The 18,905-nt window shown below is 38.9% G+C and overlaps 2 protein-coding genes across 3 annotated transcripts in view; one reads left to right on the plus strand and one right to left on the minus strand.

The window, feature by feature from the left end:
- The window catches only part of TUT4 (terminal uridylyl transferase 4), a 34,067-nt gene extending 20,670 nt beyond the window's left edge, over positions 1-13,397 (plus strand). Inside the window, exons 15-30 of the mRNA XM_082228179.1 lie at positions 362-448; positions 1,326-1,429; positions 2,250-2,307; positions 2,401-2,504; positions 2,813-2,902; positions 3,624-3,737; positions 4,583-4,660; positions 5,537-5,714; positions 5,926-5,973; positions 6,058-6,140; positions 7,000-7,115; positions 8,057-8,217; positions 8,701-8,801; positions 10,038-10,572; positions 11,721-11,900; positions 12,889-13,397. Coding sequence (XP_082084305.1) covers positions 362-448; positions 1,326-1,429; positions 2,250-2,307; positions 2,401-2,504; positions 2,813-2,902; positions 3,624-3,737; positions 4,583-4,660; positions 5,537-5,714; positions 5,926-5,973; positions 6,058-6,140; positions 7,000-7,115; positions 8,057-8,217; positions 8,701-8,801; positions 10,038-10,572; positions 11,721-11,900; positions 12,889-12,980 — 2,129 coding nt within the window. The 3' untranslated portion in view covers positions 12,981-13,397. The remainder of the gene's footprint in view (positions 1-361; positions 449-1,325; positions 1,430-2,249; positions 2,308-2,400; positions 2,505-2,812; positions 2,903-3,623; positions 3,738-4,582; positions 4,661-5,536; positions 5,715-5,925; positions 5,974-6,057; positions 6,141-6,999; positions 7,116-8,056; positions 8,218-8,700; positions 8,802-10,037; positions 10,573-11,720; positions 11,901-12,888) is intronic.
- Positions 13,398-14,150: 753 nt separating this feature from the next.
- PRPF38A (pre-mRNA processing factor 38A) lies at positions 14,151-18,763 on the minus strand. 2 transcript variants are annotated; one of them, XM_082228196.1, is made up of 10 exons: positions 18,628-18,763; positions 17,776-17,935; positions 17,256-17,377; positions 16,815-16,900; positions 16,378-16,488; positions 15,927-16,039; positions 15,803-15,829; positions 15,626-15,723; positions 15,156-15,204; positions 14,151-14,657 (listed from the first exon to the last, which is right to left on the minus strand). In XM_082228196.1, exons 1-10 carry the CDS (start codon positions 18,755-18,757, stop codon positions 14,615-14,617), a joined length of 939 nt encoding a protein of 312 aa, XP_082084322.1. In that variant the 5' UTR covers positions 18,758-18,763; the 3' UTR covers positions 14,151-14,614. The 2 variants fall into 2 exon arrangements, with proteins under 2 accessions (XP_082084322.1, XP_082084321.1); XM_082228195.1 differs by having other exon boundaries at positions 15,156-15,207.
- Between the last annotated feature and the right edge of the window lie 142 nt (positions 18,764-18,905).

Consider the following 18,905-nt stretch of genomic DNA (forward strand, 5'->3'; position numbering starts at 1 on the left):
TTCATATGTTCTAGTTTACAGTAAAGTCACCAGGATGTTTTAGACTTTGCAGTGGGTTTGGCAAATGTAAGTTTCCAAAGCGTCAAGGAATTGCATGGTTTTGTTAACCAAGGTATCTTTAGTAATGGACAGATTTTGCAGGACCAACACATACGTTTGTTTCTTCTTTTGCTTTCCTTTCAGGGGTTTAGTCTGATATTTAAGATGATATGGTTGCATCCTAAATGTAAAATACCATCACCAGATGACTTTAATGAATTACAGGGATCAGTAAAATATTCAGTGAAAGAAATGTTTGAGGATATTTAATTCTGACACTTGGATGTTGCTGAATGGCTCACTTAGGTTTTTGTTTGTTTAGATGAATTATCGCCTCCTTTCTCAGAGCAACAAAACCGAGAACAGATTCTGGCAAGTTTGGAAAGATTTATTCGAAAAGAATATAATGGTATGCAACAGGAAACTTTTAAAAACATCCAATTTATTTGTTATTTTGCAGTTGTTCAAGAGAGTTATTTTCTAATTGTATTTATTTATTACATTGTATACCATCTTTCCTTGCACTTGAGAACAAAACATTATATACATTAATACTCAAAGCAATGTTTTATATTATTATAGGAACAATACAAAAAAAAGAAGCATTAAAAAAGAAGAATCTAAAATCAATATTGGCAGCAAGTTAATAGAAGATATTAATTTTTGAAGTTAAGTGCATGTGCAATAGTTCCTTCCACACTTGGATCTTTCCCTGGCAGACTGATATCTGCAGGCTGAGATTGTATATCAGCCAGCTGATGCCAAGGAAAATCTAGTTTGCTATGCCTCATCCTTTAGGAAGATATTCTAAATGTTTTCAGTATGGAGAAGAAGGTTAGAAAAGGAGTTGGCATCAAGCCCATGACCACAAATGAGAAATTGAGAGAACTGACAAACATATTGAGTAACAATATTAAAACAAGAATCAAGATTTGTACATTAATAGAACTTGAAAAATAGTCTAAAGAAATCAGAAATGTGTTTTTCCTCACATCTTGAATTTATTTATTACTGAAAAGTGATGGAATACATGGGCATTAAAACATGCTTTGTTTGGGGCACTGGAAAAACTATTGTGTCTGGCAGATGTGGCAAGATGACACTTGGGTGGTTATACTGGGTCTGCAATAATCTGAATCATATTGTTTATTTTGTCTTACAAAATGTAGTGGAATATAAATTCAGTTGTTCTCGAATTTTGTGGAAGTTTAAAGTCAATGTACAATCTGTTACATTTTGAATGAGTCTAAAGTTATTATTTAAAAAACCCTCTTTCTTTTGATCAGACAAGGCCAGGCTGTGCCTGTTTGGCTCTTCAAAAAATGGATTTGGATTTCGTGACAGTGACCTGGATATTTGCATGACACTAGAAGGGCATGAAAATGCAGAGGTATTTTATTGTTGCTTTTATTTTATTTATTCAATTTGTATACTGCCCTTCACCCAAAGATCACTGGGCAGTTTACAGCATTAAAATACTAAATGAGAACACAAAATACATAATACAGTAGTGCCCAGGTTACAAATGCTTCAGGTTACAAACTCCGCTAACCTGGAAGAGTTACCTCGAGTTGAGAACTTTGCCCCAGGATGAGAATGAAAATCATGTCCCGGCGGTGCAGCGGCAGCAGCAAGAGGCCCCATTAGTGAAAGCACGCCTCTAGTTAAGAACAGTTTCAGGTTAAGAACGGACCTCCGGAACAAATTAAGTTTGTAACTAGAGGTACCACTGTAAAACAAAAACAAAAGGGAAACAAACCAGTAACCCCTCTCCCACAGACACATTTAAAAGGCCATAGAATCTGCCAAATGCCTGATTATAGATAAGCTTTTTTGCCTGACGCCTAAACATAATGTAATGAAGGCACCAGGTGAGCCTCCATGGGGAGAGCATTCCACTAATGGGGAGCCACTGCAGAAAAGGCCCATTTCTGTGCTGCCACTCTCCAGATCTCTCATGGGGGAGGCACCCAAAGAAGGGCCTCAGATGATGATGATTGCAGGGTCTGAGTTGGTTCATAAGGGGAGAGGTGATCCTTGAGATATTGTGTTCCTGAGATGTTTAAACCTGCTCTTTGGAGTTCTTTTTAAAATACATTTTATTTAGTTGAAGGAAGATTATTGTAGTATGTATGTTCAAAGTACTTGGCTACTCTGAATTCTTTGTGGGAATGTGTAGGTAACACAGGCTTTTTATTTATTTCTCCTAGAAATTAAACTGTAAGGAAATTATTGAAAATTTGGCAAAAATTCTTAAGAAGCATCCAGGTATGTGTATGGAACTTTGTGCTGCTTATATGCATTTTTGTGTGTTCTTTGGCTATGGGGAGTATTTAACATCTTGAAACCTTATCTTACCAGGTTTAAGAAATATCCTGCCTATAACAACAGCCAAAGTGCCTATAGTAAAATTTGAGCACAGACGAAGTGGCTTAGAAGGGGATATCAGCTTATACAATACACTGGCAAGTATCATCTTCAGTAAAAGTCCAGATGTTTGGTCAGAAGCTCACCTGTATGTTTCATTCCTTTAAATTCATCAAGAGCTGTTATTCAGAGGGCATAGGGGCCTGCAATTGTTGGGATCCCACACATTGCTTGGAAGTGTGACCTCTTCCTCTGAATTTGTTTTTGGCTATGTTTGTGACCTGCCTGAAATGTTGTAGGAATGTAGATATGCATTGTTTTGCAACATTTCTTATGTTCAGTCTGTAAATTGAAGTGTGCCTGATACCCAAAGCCTGATACCCAAACCATTGGACTTGTTTTATAGGCACAGCACAACACAAGGATGCTTGCAACATACGCAGCCATTGATCCGAGAGTACAATACTTGGGATACACAATGAAAGTTTTTGCAAAGGTATATATAAATAACGTACAACTTTAGCTTATTGCCATGTGTGCTCAGTGGTTTCTGTCCCCAACAGGTGATGACAACATGTTTTTTAAATGGTTTTTTGAACAGTTACAATTCTTGGAAGCTTATGAAATTTCTGATTTCAAGCAGCGTCTGATATTTCTGCAGAAGCTGCTGGTAGTATATACAATCATATTGGCCTATACAAAATTAGGTTTTCAAAGTCCCTGTTGATGGTTGGATTATATCTGTTTGACAGATTACGTGAGCTGCAATAATGGAATGTGGGTTTATATGTTGGCTTTAGAACCAGGTATAGTAAATTAGTGCCCCATTAATCCAAATGAAATCCATAGTTACCAGGACCTAAAGCTGTACTTTAATCCGTAGTAGGATTTTTTCTTTAACTTTTTCCTTGAAGAGCAGACAAACATGCCATATATGATATTTGAACTCTGATGAGTTTCAAAAGTGGTTTCTAATATAACATGGGTACTGCTGCTTTAGCATGTCCACTGTCATCAGGGGCATGTGGAAGTAGTCACACAAATAAGCGCTTCCAGAAATAGTATCCTTGTGTCTGTTTGACTTAGGTTATGTTTTAGTGCATGCCAGAGGCTGACAATATCATTTTCAGAAACGGCAGCATCACAAAACACTTCTTTTCTTTTTTCATGGTTATATCTTGTTAAATGCTCACTATATTCAAAATGTATTTGACCAGCGCTGTGATATTGGAGATGCATCCAGAGGAAGTCTGTCTTCATATGCCTATATCCTAATGGTGTTATACTTCTTACAACAGAGAGATCCACCAGTAATCCCAGTTCTTCAAGAGGTAGGTTTTCAGGAAAATGTGCTTTGGAAGATTGGCTAGAGAATTATCTTTCTTTACAGTTCATTTTGTATGTGAGGCCAGTTTTGACTCTTGTTTTTCTGGAGAGTTGTTGAAGTTGCAACTGCATATCTCCCATGCCACTTCATGGGTTCTGTCTTATCACACTGAGCCACTCTTCCAGCTTCTTCACACATCACAGGATTCTGCTGCAGAAGGAATTAATGTGCTCCTCAGTATTAGTTTAAAAGCAGCATACATAATAATTGCACACAAGAGATTGTTTTACTTTTCAGATGTGAAATATATGTGTGGGCAATCATTGTATTTGATGCTGTGCCTTGAGTAGCATATTAATTCCGACAGAGAAGTACTTTTTATGTCAGAACTTTTATTACCTGTGAAGCTGTTATAAATGAGGGGAAATGTGAGCATTCTCAAGCAAAGTAGTGCACGAAATGTTCTTTATCTTGAATTTTTGAAGTTAAAAATGGTAAGCTATTGATTTGAACTCCACCCAACCTTTAACCAAATTGAGGTGTCACAAACAGGTTTAGTGCAAGTATGTGGACTGCATTCCTGTCACCACTAAGTAATGTAATCATTTGCCTCCCTGCCCCCACTCCCACAATCTGGCATTTCAGGTCAAGGAAGGCATGTGTCCCAGCATTGTTTCAAAACTAACTGTTAATGGTTTGCAAATACATCCATCTGGGCCCTAGTAACATTTTCTGTGGTATTTTCATCCTTTTCAAAAGAGAGAATACTGTCTGATTTTGGATTTGTTCATTACCCCCTCCTCCCCCACCCCACCCCATTTTCTGCCTTTATTCTTCATGATGTTTTAGATATTTGATGGACAACAGATCCCTCAGAGAATGGTTGATGGGTGGAATGCTTTCTTCTTTGATGATACTGAAGAACTGGTAATGTTCTAATTCTGGAATAGTAATTGAGTTCTTAGGTGTAGTAGTATTGTATCACAAGTACATATACATGCTTAATTATTATTTTTTTATAAGAGCACCAGCAATATATTTGGCATTGCACAAATGAAAAACAAAACACCTTTCTGCAGAATCTGTTGGACAAGGGAAGGGTAAAGAAATGAAGAGCTGAAAGTCTCAGAAGCACAAAATTAGATAGTGGCAGCAACAGTTTTAAAAAGTTATAGAATTAGCATTTTGGCAACTGTTAAACAGGAAATGTGCCACTTTGGTTACAGAAATAGCACAGAGCTATTTTTATTGCCAATCCCAGCATTCATTTTCAGCAACACTGTTTGTAAGACTCTTCTACAAACACATTTAACTTGTACCCAGCTTATGTGTTCTGGTTTCATAGACATCTGTTTGCTACTGAGAATAGGACCACATGTCTGTGGTCTGATCCAGCAAGGTTTTTCTTATGCTCTCATGCCTATTTACTCCTGATTATCACTAGCAAGTGAGATGCTCAGTCAGCATATAGTGCAAAATGGAAGTGGACTAGTCTGTACTACCATTTAGGTTGAATTTCTCTTTTCAATGCTTCTTATATCCAGTGAATTATCTGCCTCTGCAATGAGCACATTAAGAGAGGAAGTAGCCTTACCTGAACTTGCGCAGGTAGAGAGTTTCCTATGAATGTAAAAGATACTTTTATTCCTTTTTCCTGCTACCACATAGATGTACATTCAGGACGGCCCAGCTTTGCAATAGATAGATGCCACATACTTCACAATGTGTTACTTTGGAACCATCCCAAAGTTAAAAGTATTAGGTTCACAATAAAATACTTTATCTGCTATAACTTTTATACAGAAAAACCGTTTACCTTCTCTTGGGGAAAACACAGAATCACTGGGAGAACTCTGGTTAGGGTTACTGCGATTTTACACTGAAGAGTTTGACTTCAAAGAATATGTCATCAGCATTCGTCAGAAGAAGCTGTTAACCACATTTGAGAAACAGTGGACGTCCAAATGCATCGCCATTGAAGGTACTTATGGAATATCTAACATATTCCATATCATAACATAAAGGATATATCCCCCTGAAAGAATTTCTCACTTATAAGTGAACTTCTGTTAATGTTAGTGAAAATGTTACTTGCCTGTCTTACACCAGCGATATTTGTTAACAGCAAAGTTAAGTGCTGTTGGAATTTTCCCCCCTGCTCCTTTAATACTGTTTTTATTTCTTCTGTTCAGATCCTTTTGACTTGAATCATAACCTGGGTGCAGGAGTATCCAGAAAAAGTAAGACTTGAAAAATGTTCTACTCAGGGTTAGTAAATTTCTAAAGTGACACTTCTTTAATTGATTTTTTCTCTCCTTTCATAGTGACCAATTTCATAATGAAGGCATTAATCAATGGGAGAAAATTATTTGGTACTCCTTTCTATCCGGTGCTGGGAAGAGAAGCTGTAAGTTTTCTTATTTTGTAACTTGTACTTTTCTGCTGTGGTCACAAAGTACCTTTATTGCAGTTCTATGGGTCCTTTCGAGTACATGTAATTTAATTTCATAATTGGTTTAGTGATCTTGGTCATAATTGTTAATCAGTAGGACTGAAAACTCAAGGCTTAACAGTTAGGTCTTAACAGAACCCTAAAATATCAAGTTGGTTCTTTTATTTCCAAGATATATTACTTACATTTTGTGTATGTTTGTATTGGTGTTGAACAAATAACAGGGGGATATGAGAACTTCCACTTTTATGACTGTGTTTAACACAGTTTCTCACAGCTTATCTTGCATAAACATGCAAGCATACACTGAATGTCTTACTCTTGGGCTCAGTTCTAATGAACTGTTGCTCCTCCCTTCCTCCCTTCCAGACACTTGAATTTCAAGTCATGTACCTCAGACAAATAGCTAAAACTCATGCATTCAATCCCAGGCTGCTAGTCAACAGTTGAGAATAGTGTGGAGTAAATGCTATCTTAATTCCTAATGACCACAATGATTAGGTTTTGCAAAACTTGAAAGTTTGTATTTAGTTGGTTTGTTAGGGTAAAATATATTGCTTGTTTCACTTACTTTGTATTTCTTGGAAAAATAAGGCTATAAAAAACCCTGTCTGGTATTATTACAAATATATTTTACATGACTGTAAATATGAAAATATCAACCCTGTCTTTTGTCTTTTCTTCTTAATGAATGCCTTACTTAGTGAGATATGCAACTGCTGTTTCTCCCTCCTTTCCCCCCTGTTCCCCATTTCTCTTCAAAGAAAGTGAATACAGAGAGCTTGTAGGTAATAGCTTGTTTTCCCCCTTGTAGGAGTACTTTTTCAACTCTAAAGTATTGACTGATGGAGAACTGGCACCCAACGACAGGTGCTGCCGTGTCTGTGGCAAAATTGGTCATTACATGAAGGACTGCCCCAAAAAAAGGAGGTTGGGAAAATAAACTCATGGCTAGTTTAAAATTTTTTATGGTGAATGCAAGAAAAGAGGAGAAAATAATTTCTTTTGCCTCAAGGAATGTATCTTACTCTTTTAATTTTTCTTTCAAAAACTGTTTTTAAGAAAATCACTTTATCTTTCCAATGATGGAATTCTTAAGTAGGCAGAGGTGTTGGTATAAAACAGTGCTAAGTATTCTAGGGAATTACTTACCACTTGTGTATTTTTTCCTGTGTTTTCATGAACAATACCATAAATGTTCTGTGCCTTGAAGGGTAAGTGCAGTGGCTACTTGCCTATGATAAAGCAAAGGGTATGGGAGGAACCATGTGTGGCAATTCAGAGCTGAGGTTAACTTGAGGGACCATTTGAGTCCCATTGGCTTTGGATGAAATTGCAGCAAACAGTACATCTCAGCTTTCCTCAGCTTACTGAGCAGTACAAGCTTCCTTTGCACCATGCTGCAGTGGGTGGGAAGGGGTTGGATTAGGCCCTGCTGACCTGCACTGGATTCTGACTGCCAAATGACACCCACATCATTTTCCTTTTCTGCCCACTGCTTAGGTAGGTGGAAGACCCTATGATGCGATCTCACAGTGGCAGCTAACAAAAAGACCAGAAACATCTCTTTCTGGGTTCTGGGCTAAGCCAGCCAGAAATCCATTGCAACCCAAGCCAGCCCTGGGCCATCAGGGGCAGTGTGTGCACCAGCTTCAGACAGGTGCAACCATTATCCTGCCCCTCACCTTCTGCCCAGCTGGAACGTGCAGCAGCTCTGTAAAGCCACCACCATGTTTTGGGTGATGCGATTCCCAGTTTTTTTGTCCACACAGGGACATTGAAATGAATCTTAAGGCTTTGGCTGCCTGTTTGAAAGTCACACAGCTTCAAGGATACTTTTAAGCAATGCTTGCATACCTGTCCCCATTTAGAGTGAAGAAAAAGGAGAATGAGAGAGATGATGAAAAGGAAGTCAAGGAGGAAGACAGAGAGACTAGAGAAAAGAGATGTTTTATCTGTGGCGATGTAGGACACGTTCGAAGGGATTGTCCGGAATTTAAACAGTCAAGACAAAGAAGCAATGGTGCTCTCGGTAATGGAGCTTACTTCTGAGTAGATATGCATAGCACTGCACTGTTTGTCCTTTATTCCAGCCTTGCTACCCATGGTCCAGTCAGTGGAATTGTTTGCATTCCTGCTGACTGATGCAGGATTTGCCTCCTATTCTTTAACTCTTTGGTTTTCAGCTGGTGGGTCATAGCCTGATCCAAGGTGGGTCATAACAGGAGCAACACCACCATGTGGTAAAATATTAAGAAATGGGTCTCAAAATGCATGTTTGGGTTAAAAGTGGGTCCTTGGTCTGAAAAGGTTGAAGGTACCTGCTCTAACCCTATTCACAGGAGCCAATATTGCCTTCCTTGGACCTCTCTGGCAGAGGACATTGTTGCAATAGATACAGCAAATAAAGTTTTGGCTGCATAAATAATTTTGTCTGCACATATTATTGCTTTGGACCACAGCCTATTGGTTTCTTAACCTGTATTAAACACATTCTTTACGCTTTATCACTTAGGGACTCAGTTAGTCCGAAGCCTTGTAAACTCTCAGCAAGTAACTGGATCAATTCAACAACAAGTGGAAAGACCCTTACGTGCTAGACAGACATCAGAATGTGTAAGTTTCATTTGATTCAGTGTTTCTGAATTAAATTTTATATAAGAAATCAATTTCAATTGTGTAAGTAATATAACAATAATGCTTGTGAAGTGTATTGCTGTAAAAAGGCCTCTGTAGAGTTCAGAAGTACAGATTCTTGCATATTTAAGGATTGAAGCAACAATTTAGAGCAAATGGAAGAGCCAATGAATTAAGAAGCTATTGGTGACTGAAAATTAGTAGGACATTTTTAAAGTTACATGTTTTATTCCAGTGAGAGTTTAAGTGACTGTTTATCAGTGGTAGGGCTTGTTCTACAGAATGATTTTGTTCAGATGATAGTACCTTGCTTTAATAAGCTGATATAGGAACAAGATCTTTGGCCACACAGTCCCTTTGTATGACCAAGAAAACAAGCTAGGAAATTAAACGTAATTTCTGGTTTTATGAACCAGCAAACTATGGTTAAGAGCTTTGGAACAAGTCAAAATATAAAGCCAACGTCAAACTATATCTTAAGATTGTTCTGATGTTTGTAACCATAGTTCCCTGATTCAGATGAACTGTAAAATTGAAGTTACAGGTAGGTAGCTGTGTTGGTCTGCCATGGTTGAAACAAAATAAAAAAAATCCTTCCAGTAGCACCTTAGAGACCAACTAAGTTTGCTATTGGTAAAGCTCATACCAATAACAAACTTAGATGGTCTCTAAGGTGCTACTGGAAGGATTTTTTTTATTTTGTAAAATTGAAGTTAACGAAAATGTCCTGGATTGTTTGCTCCCCCGATGAAGTGAAGAACAAACAGCAAAGCTTGTTCATGTTTCATATATTAAGTTAAGGTCATCTGGTGAATATGGTGAATCTGCTGTCAGTTAAACCTTATACTTTAACTCAGGCTTCCGCAAACTCGGCCCTCCAGATGTTTTTGGCCTACAACTCCCATGATCCCTAGCTAGCAGGACCAGTGGTCAGGGATGATGGGAACTGTAGTCTCAAAACAGCTGGAGGGCCGAGGTTGAGGAAGCCTGCTTTAACTGAACTTGCAATCATGAAGAATTTAGTTCTTCATAAAAAGTCCTCACAATGGATAGTCCAGCCCTATATGTAGCCTATCTCAACTCAAAGACAGTAGTTTCGTAAACCTAGAGCTCAAGAGACTCCTTTGTGAAGACTTTTTAGCATTAAGTGCTTAAATGGAACACTTAACTAACTCATGAACTAATACAAACTACATCCTTTTTTCCCCTCTCCAGTCTGATTCGCGTCAGTCATCTTACTCTCCACAGCCTCAGCAATTTACTCAGAATTCCTCTCCACCAACCTCCATTAACCAGACTCAGCCACAACCAATATCCCAGTCTAAGCATGCTCTGCAGCCCCAGCAAGGGGCACAACCACCCCACCAGGTCCAGCTGCCTTTGTTTAACTTTCCCCAATCTCCCCCAGGTCAGTATGCCACCTTGCCTAACCTGGGACTATTTCAGATGCACCCTCACCACCACCATCACCACCACCACCAAATCCAACTTCCTAACACCTCGTGGCCTGTTATTCACTCTGCACCGGGTAATCCTCCTCACGCGGCAAATGTTCCTTTTTCTGTGAGGGCTGGCAGTAGCAGCAGCCCGCCCAATAACCAGAGCAGCGTAAGCCTGAATGATCCCAGTATCATCTTTGCACAGCCTGCTGCCAGGCCTGTAGGAATCCCCAGCAGTACTCATGAGGGACACTGGCACAACCCTGTGACTCTAAGCTCACTGGTGAACAATGGCACGGTGGGGAACTCAGGTAACTCTCCTCTCTTGTCTCCTGTTTTGTACAAATACTGTTTCTTTGCTTAACGTTTCTGAACCTGTTCATTCTGCCTATGCTGTATATTCTGGGGTGCAGATGAGGAACCTTTTAGGAAAAAGATGAATCACCGTGTATTTGCTTCGGCTACATAAAAAGTGGGTTGGGTTTGGAAGGCTGTTTTCATAGCATTTGACAAGTTATTTAACGAGATAATAGTTTGAGCTTTCTGTCAAGAAACTTTGATTCCAAATCAGAGTCTGAACTTCAATAGGGATGGGCTTCAAAGAGTTCTGTGCATCAGCAGAAAGAACTTCTGCCCAGTTTCCTTTTGAGCTGCGTCCCCTTGTGCTGTGTTTAATACTGTGCTTCAGGAGCAGCTTGAGGGTTGTGTGTGTGTGTGTGTGTGTCAAAGAAAAGGACCTCAGTGTATGAGCAGAACATTAAGTACAGCCCTGTGGATCGCATCCAAGCTAATTAGAAACCCTGCACCACCTTTCCTTAAAAGATCAGTGTACTCTTCTGAGGCTCAGTCGAGCCAGGGCCAAAAACTAGCTTTCAGTGGTAGGACCTCAACAAATGAATGGTAATAAAAGCACCTCTGAGTAAGAGTACCTGTCCTTTACCACTGCAGAACCGCAGCTGTATCACCATCACTTAGTGAATAATATAAAATGGAGCAGATTGTCTCCTATTGGTTTTATATGACTCTTTAATTTTAATTTTTAATTAAATTTATATTCTACTCTATACCCACAGGTCTTCAACTGCTTCCATATTTCTTATCCATGTATGCATATTTAAGATTGCTTTCTGCATGCAGAAGGGAACTACGTATTGTAGCACCATTAGCTCTTGCAGCTCAGCAGCAATGGATACTTTTAGTCTATTCATGGCACCTTGGGTCCAAAATCATCTTTTACAAGCAGAAAGGCACTTCCACAGGGCAGCCCTTCTAAATTCTTCTGATTTCCCTGTCCTAGTGCAGCTGCCCATATCCCATCCCATGCTGTTCCAGAGGGCCCAAAAATAAAGAGAAACATAATTTTAAAAAATACTCTTACTGCTGTGCATTTTGCTTTGCAGGTTGGTGCTTTCAAATACAGTAATCTTTTCTCTCCTTTTCATTTTTGAATGAAAACTAGATCAGGGCTTCCCAGGACAGTTTGGTAAAGCGAACCCTCCTCCTCCTCCTGTTCCTTGGGACCATGGCACCCCAGCCCATTTTCCTCTCCTGCGAGGGACATGGCCTTACAATATTTCTCCGAACTACATGCAGCAGGGAAATGCCAGCTATCCATTGAATAAACCTTTCTACCCTCAAGGTAGTATCTTCATGAAGCAACTTTCTCACCTTTCTGCTATTATTTTTATTGGTTTTGGTTTTAGTTGTTGTGATAAGAACAGGTCTCCTAGGGACAGTTGTTGTGCTAATGCGATGTCATACTGGGCTCTCACTCGAGATCTTTTCTAGGTTGCTTGTCTATAAAAAGCTGCAGTCTTCTGAATTTACCGTATCTGTATAGCAACCACTTCCATTCTTTGCTATGCACTGTCTGTTCTCTGCCTGTTTAATAGGAAAAGAATTCATTGGTTTAACTAAATGTGAACCTGCTTGTGCAAGTAGATACAGTGGTGCCTCGCAAGACGAAATTTAATTCGTTCCGCGAGTTTTTTCGTCTAGCGAATTTTTCGTCTTCGAAGCACGGTGTCGGAAAAGTTTTGGAAAAGCTTCAAAAATCACCAAAAACCTCAAAAAAGGCTACCACACCGTGTTCTATGAGTTGCTCCTCTAAGTCAAGTCGCAACTGTATTAACGGTGATAAGAAAAAGGAAACAAACTTGCAAGACGTTTTCGTCTTGCGAAGCAAGCCCATAGGGAAATTCATCTTGTGAAGCAACTCAGAAACCGCAAAACCCTTTCGTCTAGCGAGTTTTTCGTCTTGCGAGGCATTCGTCTTGCGGGGCACCACTGTATCCCAGATACCAAGCTTTTGGGGCATCTTATGAAGCCCCTACCTTGAGGTGGAAAACCTGTGGCCCCATAACTCACATCGCCCTTGATGATTGGCCATGTTGGCTGAGGGTGATGGGCGTTTGCCTCCAACAGTATCTGGAGAACCACTCTTCTTTCACCCTTGCATTTTTTGTTCCATCTTGATAGTCATGCCTCGGTCCACAAGTATTTCAGCCTATTTCTTTTCCATAAGCGCCCCTTTCTGCTGCTAAACTTGCAGGAATTTAAAAACTCTCTTTCAACCTAAATGTTCATTTGGATTTCTGCTAAAATAATTGTAACCTATTTTCTTTCAGCTGGCTTACTGATGCAGAACAACCAGCGGTTTTCACTTCTGTCCCAAGGACACCCACACTTGAACATGAATTTCATTCAGCAGAAAAAATGAAGTTTAATTAAGGGGATGGGAAGAAATCAGGTTCTGGATTCAAATCTTATTGCAACGTGTTTAGATAAGAGATTATTTAAAACTGTTTTTAACTGTATCATTTGTACATAGATATAAAATATAGTTTTTACCAGTATCACAAGAAGTGATACAAATGTCATCTATTTTATTACCCTATTTTTAAGGGGAACTGTGTTTTATTTTATCTTGATAAACTGTAAAGAGAGTTTTTAAAATTAAGTTGTTTATTTTCTATTAGCTTTATTCATACTTTGGTTCAGACTTTATATCTATTGTTCTAAAAAGAAATTAGAAAGGGATTTCATGTGTTAAAGATTGTCATTTCTTTACAGAACAATGTAGTGCCAAAAACTTTTTAAAAGGAAAAAAATAAAATTGCAAAATTAGAAATCATAAGTAGAATTTTTCATTAGTATACACAGCTGGATTCTGTTAAGCCTTTTTAAAGTACTGCAGACCAGGGTGAAATAGTATCTTGGACTCCATATAATTGGCATCTAAATATATAAACTTCACAAAGTTTTACAAGTCTTCATATAGTGTTGGTGAGCATTCATCCAAAAAAGTAAAGGAAGCTTCATGCTTGTGAAACTCAGATATTTCCCCTTTGAAATGCTTATGCAATTAGATTACTAGTCATTCCTTGCCAGCATCTGTGCCCAAAGGAACATGGTCCCCAACAAAAAAAAGTGTATGGACAACTCCTCATTTACGCAAGTGTTATGTTCCAGAGCACTGAGCATTTAAGTGAAATCGCGTATATTGGGAACGCAATTGAAAAGCCTGCAAAGACCACAATCACTTGTTCCAAACCTCCTTGCTCAAACTCCAACTCGTCACTGGCCTCAAGGATCAGTGCAAAGGCTTATGGGATTCATAGACACTGTTTTCACACTATTATGGCTACTTTGCCTCTTTTCATGCCACCTCTGGGTTAACCCTCTATTGTGCCATCATTTTCATTTAATTCTTGGTTAGGGGGTGGGGGAAGATTCCCCAGAGGTGTTGTCTAGTCATACAGGGTTACACTATTGGGAGAAAAAAAGGTGCAAGTATCTTAAATCACAACACTGCATTCCAACCTTTTGAAAATTAAGCTCATCAGTACTTGTTGAAGCATCCTTGAATAATAATTAGTTACACAGCACATTTGTTCTGCAGCTTGTTTATCAAAGATTTTAATAAAGAAGTTACAATAGTACACCTGAAGCAATTCCCTACAGAATTATGTACATTTTTGAACAGTTTGTTGGCTGATAAAATTATGAGTTACATAAAAATTGTTATACAAATACTCCAAAAGTAAGACTTTCACAATAGGTTTCACAATGAATTTAAACAATTCATTGTGCCTTGCTCTTATATAGTTTTAAGCAAGTACGGGCTGTCAAAAGAATTTTTTACACAACACTTCTTTTAGGAAAAAAACATATGAACATACACTGAATGAATGTCCCCTCAAGTTAAACAAAGAATATTATGTTGTCAAAGAAAACGTTGTGAATACTAAACGAATACAAAAATTATTAGCTGTCACAGCAGCTTCTACCCATCCTGATGCCTGATATCTACAAGAAAAGAAGTGCTGGCTCAGATTCTTGAACTCTCTAGGTTCATTCATTTCCCCGACGACTCTTCTTATGGCTCTTTTTAGATCTGAAAGAACAAAAAAAGTAACTCACTGTTCAGTTGATTCTCAGGAACAAATAAATTGAGCATGTAGTGATAAATTCACTTCTGGATATTAATATAGTGATTATGATAATCACAAGAGTCCTAAAAATATCTTTACAAGATACATACAATCTATCTTGAATTCATAGATACAAAAAAGTTGTTGGCAGATAATAAAACCTAGCAAGAAATCTATAAGCAAGACCTCTTATACAGTGGTACCTCGGGTTAAGTACTTAATTCGTTCTGGAGGTCTGTTTTTAACCTGAAACTGTTCTTAACCTGAAGCACCACTTTAGCTAATGGGGCCTCCCGCTGCCGCCGAAGCACAATTTCTGTTCTCATCCTGAAGCAAAGTTCTTAACCCGAGGTAATATTTCTGGGTTAGCGGAGTCTGTAACCTGAGGCGTATGTAACCTGAAGCGTATGTAACTCAAGGTACCACTGTAATAATATTTAAAAGTAATATGAAATATGTACCTTTCTGGGGACTTGGAATGACTTCGGTGTCTATGGCTACGATGATGCCCTGCTGAGACAAGATACAAAATCTTTACTTTGATTTCGTTCTCTGCAGAAGATTCTTCCTGAATGGCACATCAAGTAAAGCAGAATGGTAATAGGGGACTCAATCAATTTTAACTTTGTTACGGGCTTTAATCCTAGTTTCTGTGAGTAAAACTCTGCTCAAGGGTGCTCCAGAATAGTGTACTATGTGGTACCAAGGGCAGCAATGGAAAGGAATAATTTTCTTCTACTCCCACCTCTTTCCACCAGCAGGAGCTTCTACTGGATGGTGGGGAGGTGTCATTTCCATGAACAGAGCTGGAACTGAGGATCCAAGCCATCATATTATAAACAGATTGGCCCCCTTACTGGTAGAAATGGGAAAGTAAATTAACAGATGCCAGAAAGCCACCCACAACTCCCACTCCCCAAAATAAAATTACCTGGAGATTTAGATCTTGATCTGTGACGTCTTTCCCTAGATCTACTTCGGTGTCGCCTTGGGCTCTTGCTGCGATGCCTTTCCCGACGTGGTGATGGACTATAGGAACACAGGCTATTAGTGTAAAGTTCACACAATTTTTTTTTAAATCAACTTGATAATTTAGTAAGTCTCCTACCTTCTCCTCTTCGGGGATCGGCTTCGCCTAACAGGGAAGGAGGAAAAAAAATGTTACTCTGACAATAGTTTTAGGTACAGCATTAAGTTGGTTAAAAGTATTTTGCCAGCTCCAAATATGTTACCTTCTAGGAGATCTGCTTCGGCTTCTTCTGTAACGCAGAGTTGGAGATCTGCGGGGTTTGTCTAGATCCCTATAGCCTCTTCTCCTGTGATCAGGTGAGGGAACTCGCTCCATCTGAAAATATTGCAAGCAAAGCATTTTGGGGAAAAAAACCCTTATGTTCAATGCAACATCTCTAAAATGAACTTTTAAAAAAGATTTTACAGAAGCACAAAGGACTCAATGCTCCTTTAAAAAAAATAAAGTAAAGCTTGGACAGTCTTCTGATCTTCCTTTTGTAGAACGTCAGAACTGAACAATTAAGAATAAAATAACAATAGCTAAGGCCAGTTCTAAAGCTCTTTAGCAATATGAGAACCATATAAGAAATGTTTTCTTGCACTATGTAAAGTCAATATGTCAGTACTCTTGTTATAGAAGAGGCCCTCAGGGGAGCTACACAAATGTTCAACCTTTTCGTCCTCCTCTTCCTCCTCCTCGCTGGACTCCACATCATCCATATCTTCTTCCAAAGCGCTAATTCGTGGTTCCAGTTGTTCAGCCTCTTCTAGGACATATCGTTTCTAATAATGAATGAATGAATCTTAATTTGTGTCAGCCATTGGCCATAGCAATAAAACAACAATACGATATACAAAGAATAGAAATAAAAAGTCAATTATATAAAATGCATTTTAGGGTTTTGAATCAATAGTCAAATAGTGGATCTTATTCTGATTGCTCTAGCTAAAAACCTTGCAACCTTTGCTGTCACCTGCTCATCTTGAATTGTTTCTAATAATAATAATAACAACAACAACCAACATTTCTCAATGGAAGCAATACACATTTGGAGGACATAGGGTTGATTCATATTTTTATTGTTAGCATGTTACAAGCCATTACACACCTGTAGTCTAGGTAAAATGACATCACAAACTCGCTCATCATGGAGCAGTTGATCAATAAACTCATCCACGTGCATTAGTTCAAACTCTGGAAAAAAATATTTTAGAGAACATCACTACAATATCTACAATAAAAAAATTTAAATGGGTATGGCTGAAGATCAAATAAACATTGAACAATTTAGTCCTATTTTCCAAATAAAAACCACAGTATAAAAGGAGTAGAAATATTGCAGTTAATATTTTGTGCATACTGTGCTTCTTGGTCACAAAAACAATAGTTTCTTATAAAGCAGATAATTTAATAAGTGTTCATTAAAACTACAACATATTCCACAGATGCTATCTACATTGGTAAAATTGATTAAATACCACCCAGCTTAATGACTGCTTTGTTGATGGGCAGGAGCTGACCAGATAAATTATAAAACTGAGCCACTTACCCCCATTTCTATTTTGGCTTTTTATTTTTCGATAATCATTGTACAAAGGTTCTAGGTATTTGTAGCAATCTATAGCAGTGCCAGTCAGTCTCATGTACAATGCACCCAGCAATCTTACATACCTAAAAATTAGCAAACACAAAAATAGCAATTTAGAATTATTATTATTCTTTCAAATAAAGTCATTGGAATACATGCTCTCAGCTCAGAATTTGAAACTATACCCAAAATGTTTCATTAATGTAACCTTCATGTGCCACATAGCAGATTCTAGGTTCAAGAAAAATTAGAGGGGTACAATGGCAACAAGATTACCTCCAAACAGGCAAAACATTTGTATCATAGAAGAATCCTTCTGTGAGTCCTGACTAAAGAAACTTGAACAGTAAGGGTAATGACTTAAGAAATGAGTAGATGTAGAGATGAGAGCCGACTAATGTGAATCTGAACACCAAGAAAGGCTTTTGCTAATAATTGGAAACCACAGCGCTACACTACTTCTCTAGCTATTTTCTCTTACTTGAAATCTTCGTTCTTTATAAATTCAACAATGATATCCTTTTCAGGCTGTATCTGCAGCATCTTCAAAGTCAAGCACAAGAATGGTGTTGGCTTGATATTTCCTCCATAAACTCCACCAGTGTATCTCAGTTCCATGGCTTTATCCACCACCAGTTCAGCTATGAAAGGAATCATATGAAAAGGCACTCAGATTCTGAAGTTAGAGCAAGACCAGTTGCTCATGTTTAAGCTGGAAGTTGTACTTTTAGTCAACTAACCGGGTTTACTGTTACTAGAGAATTTGCTACCAGAAAAGACTACAACGGTGATGGAACTATAAACATGCATAGGATTTGGATTCTTAATAAGCGTTCAAATGTCTGCTGCCAGCCCAAGCTTTCGATACTTCAGGTATTACCCCAAGTGGTTCGATCACCTGATTAAAATATTAATAGGTGACTGCTTTTTTCCAGTGGGTACGCATGCCCCTAAACATTTTGTGAATCTAAGTTTGGCCTCATTGAGACGCAGGCAGTATTCCAATATGAGTAGGAAAATGAGAGTACCCCTAAACATTTTTATTTTTAGGGAAAAAAAGCACTGATAGGCAATATAAGGGAAGCTAACTTATAACACTGGTTAGTTCGGCATCTTCTGGCCCTGGATGATGGGTGGCATACAAATGTAGCCATTGATGAAATACACAGCGTGGTTGTACAGCTTTTGTGCTCTCGTTTCACCCGCCTCTCCCCCGGTGTGTAGTTTCCAAACTGCCCCGCCAAAGTGGCAGGTATTCCCCAACTTCCCCACACGGAGTGAGCCCCTCCTCCTCCTCCTCCACCCCCAGCTACCCAGACGCCCTAGGCCTCACCTGTGAGGCCGAAGCACTCCTCCTTCCAATACTTGGATTCATAGATGCGAGTGCGGATGATTTTCTCCACCAGGTATTGAGGGTTAGTGCCGTGGATGCTGTGCGCGTCCTTCACTGTCCGGTTTGCCATAGCCGAAGTCCGGCCCGGCACGAACCCGTCCGCGTAGAAGCCTGGCGAGAGAGGAGGGGGAAACAGAGGAGGGGAGACAAAGGAAGTACCGGACCAGCGCACCAAGAGACGCGTTCCCCCTTTTTAACTTCCGCTTGGGGGGGTTCAC

This window comes from Podarcis vaucheri, assembly GCF_965113315.1.
Source record: "Podarcis vaucheri genome assembly, chromosome: 6".
Classification (NCBI taxonomy): Eukaryota; Metazoa; Chordata; class Lepidosauria; order Squamata; family Lacertidae; genus Podarcis; species Podarcis vaucheri.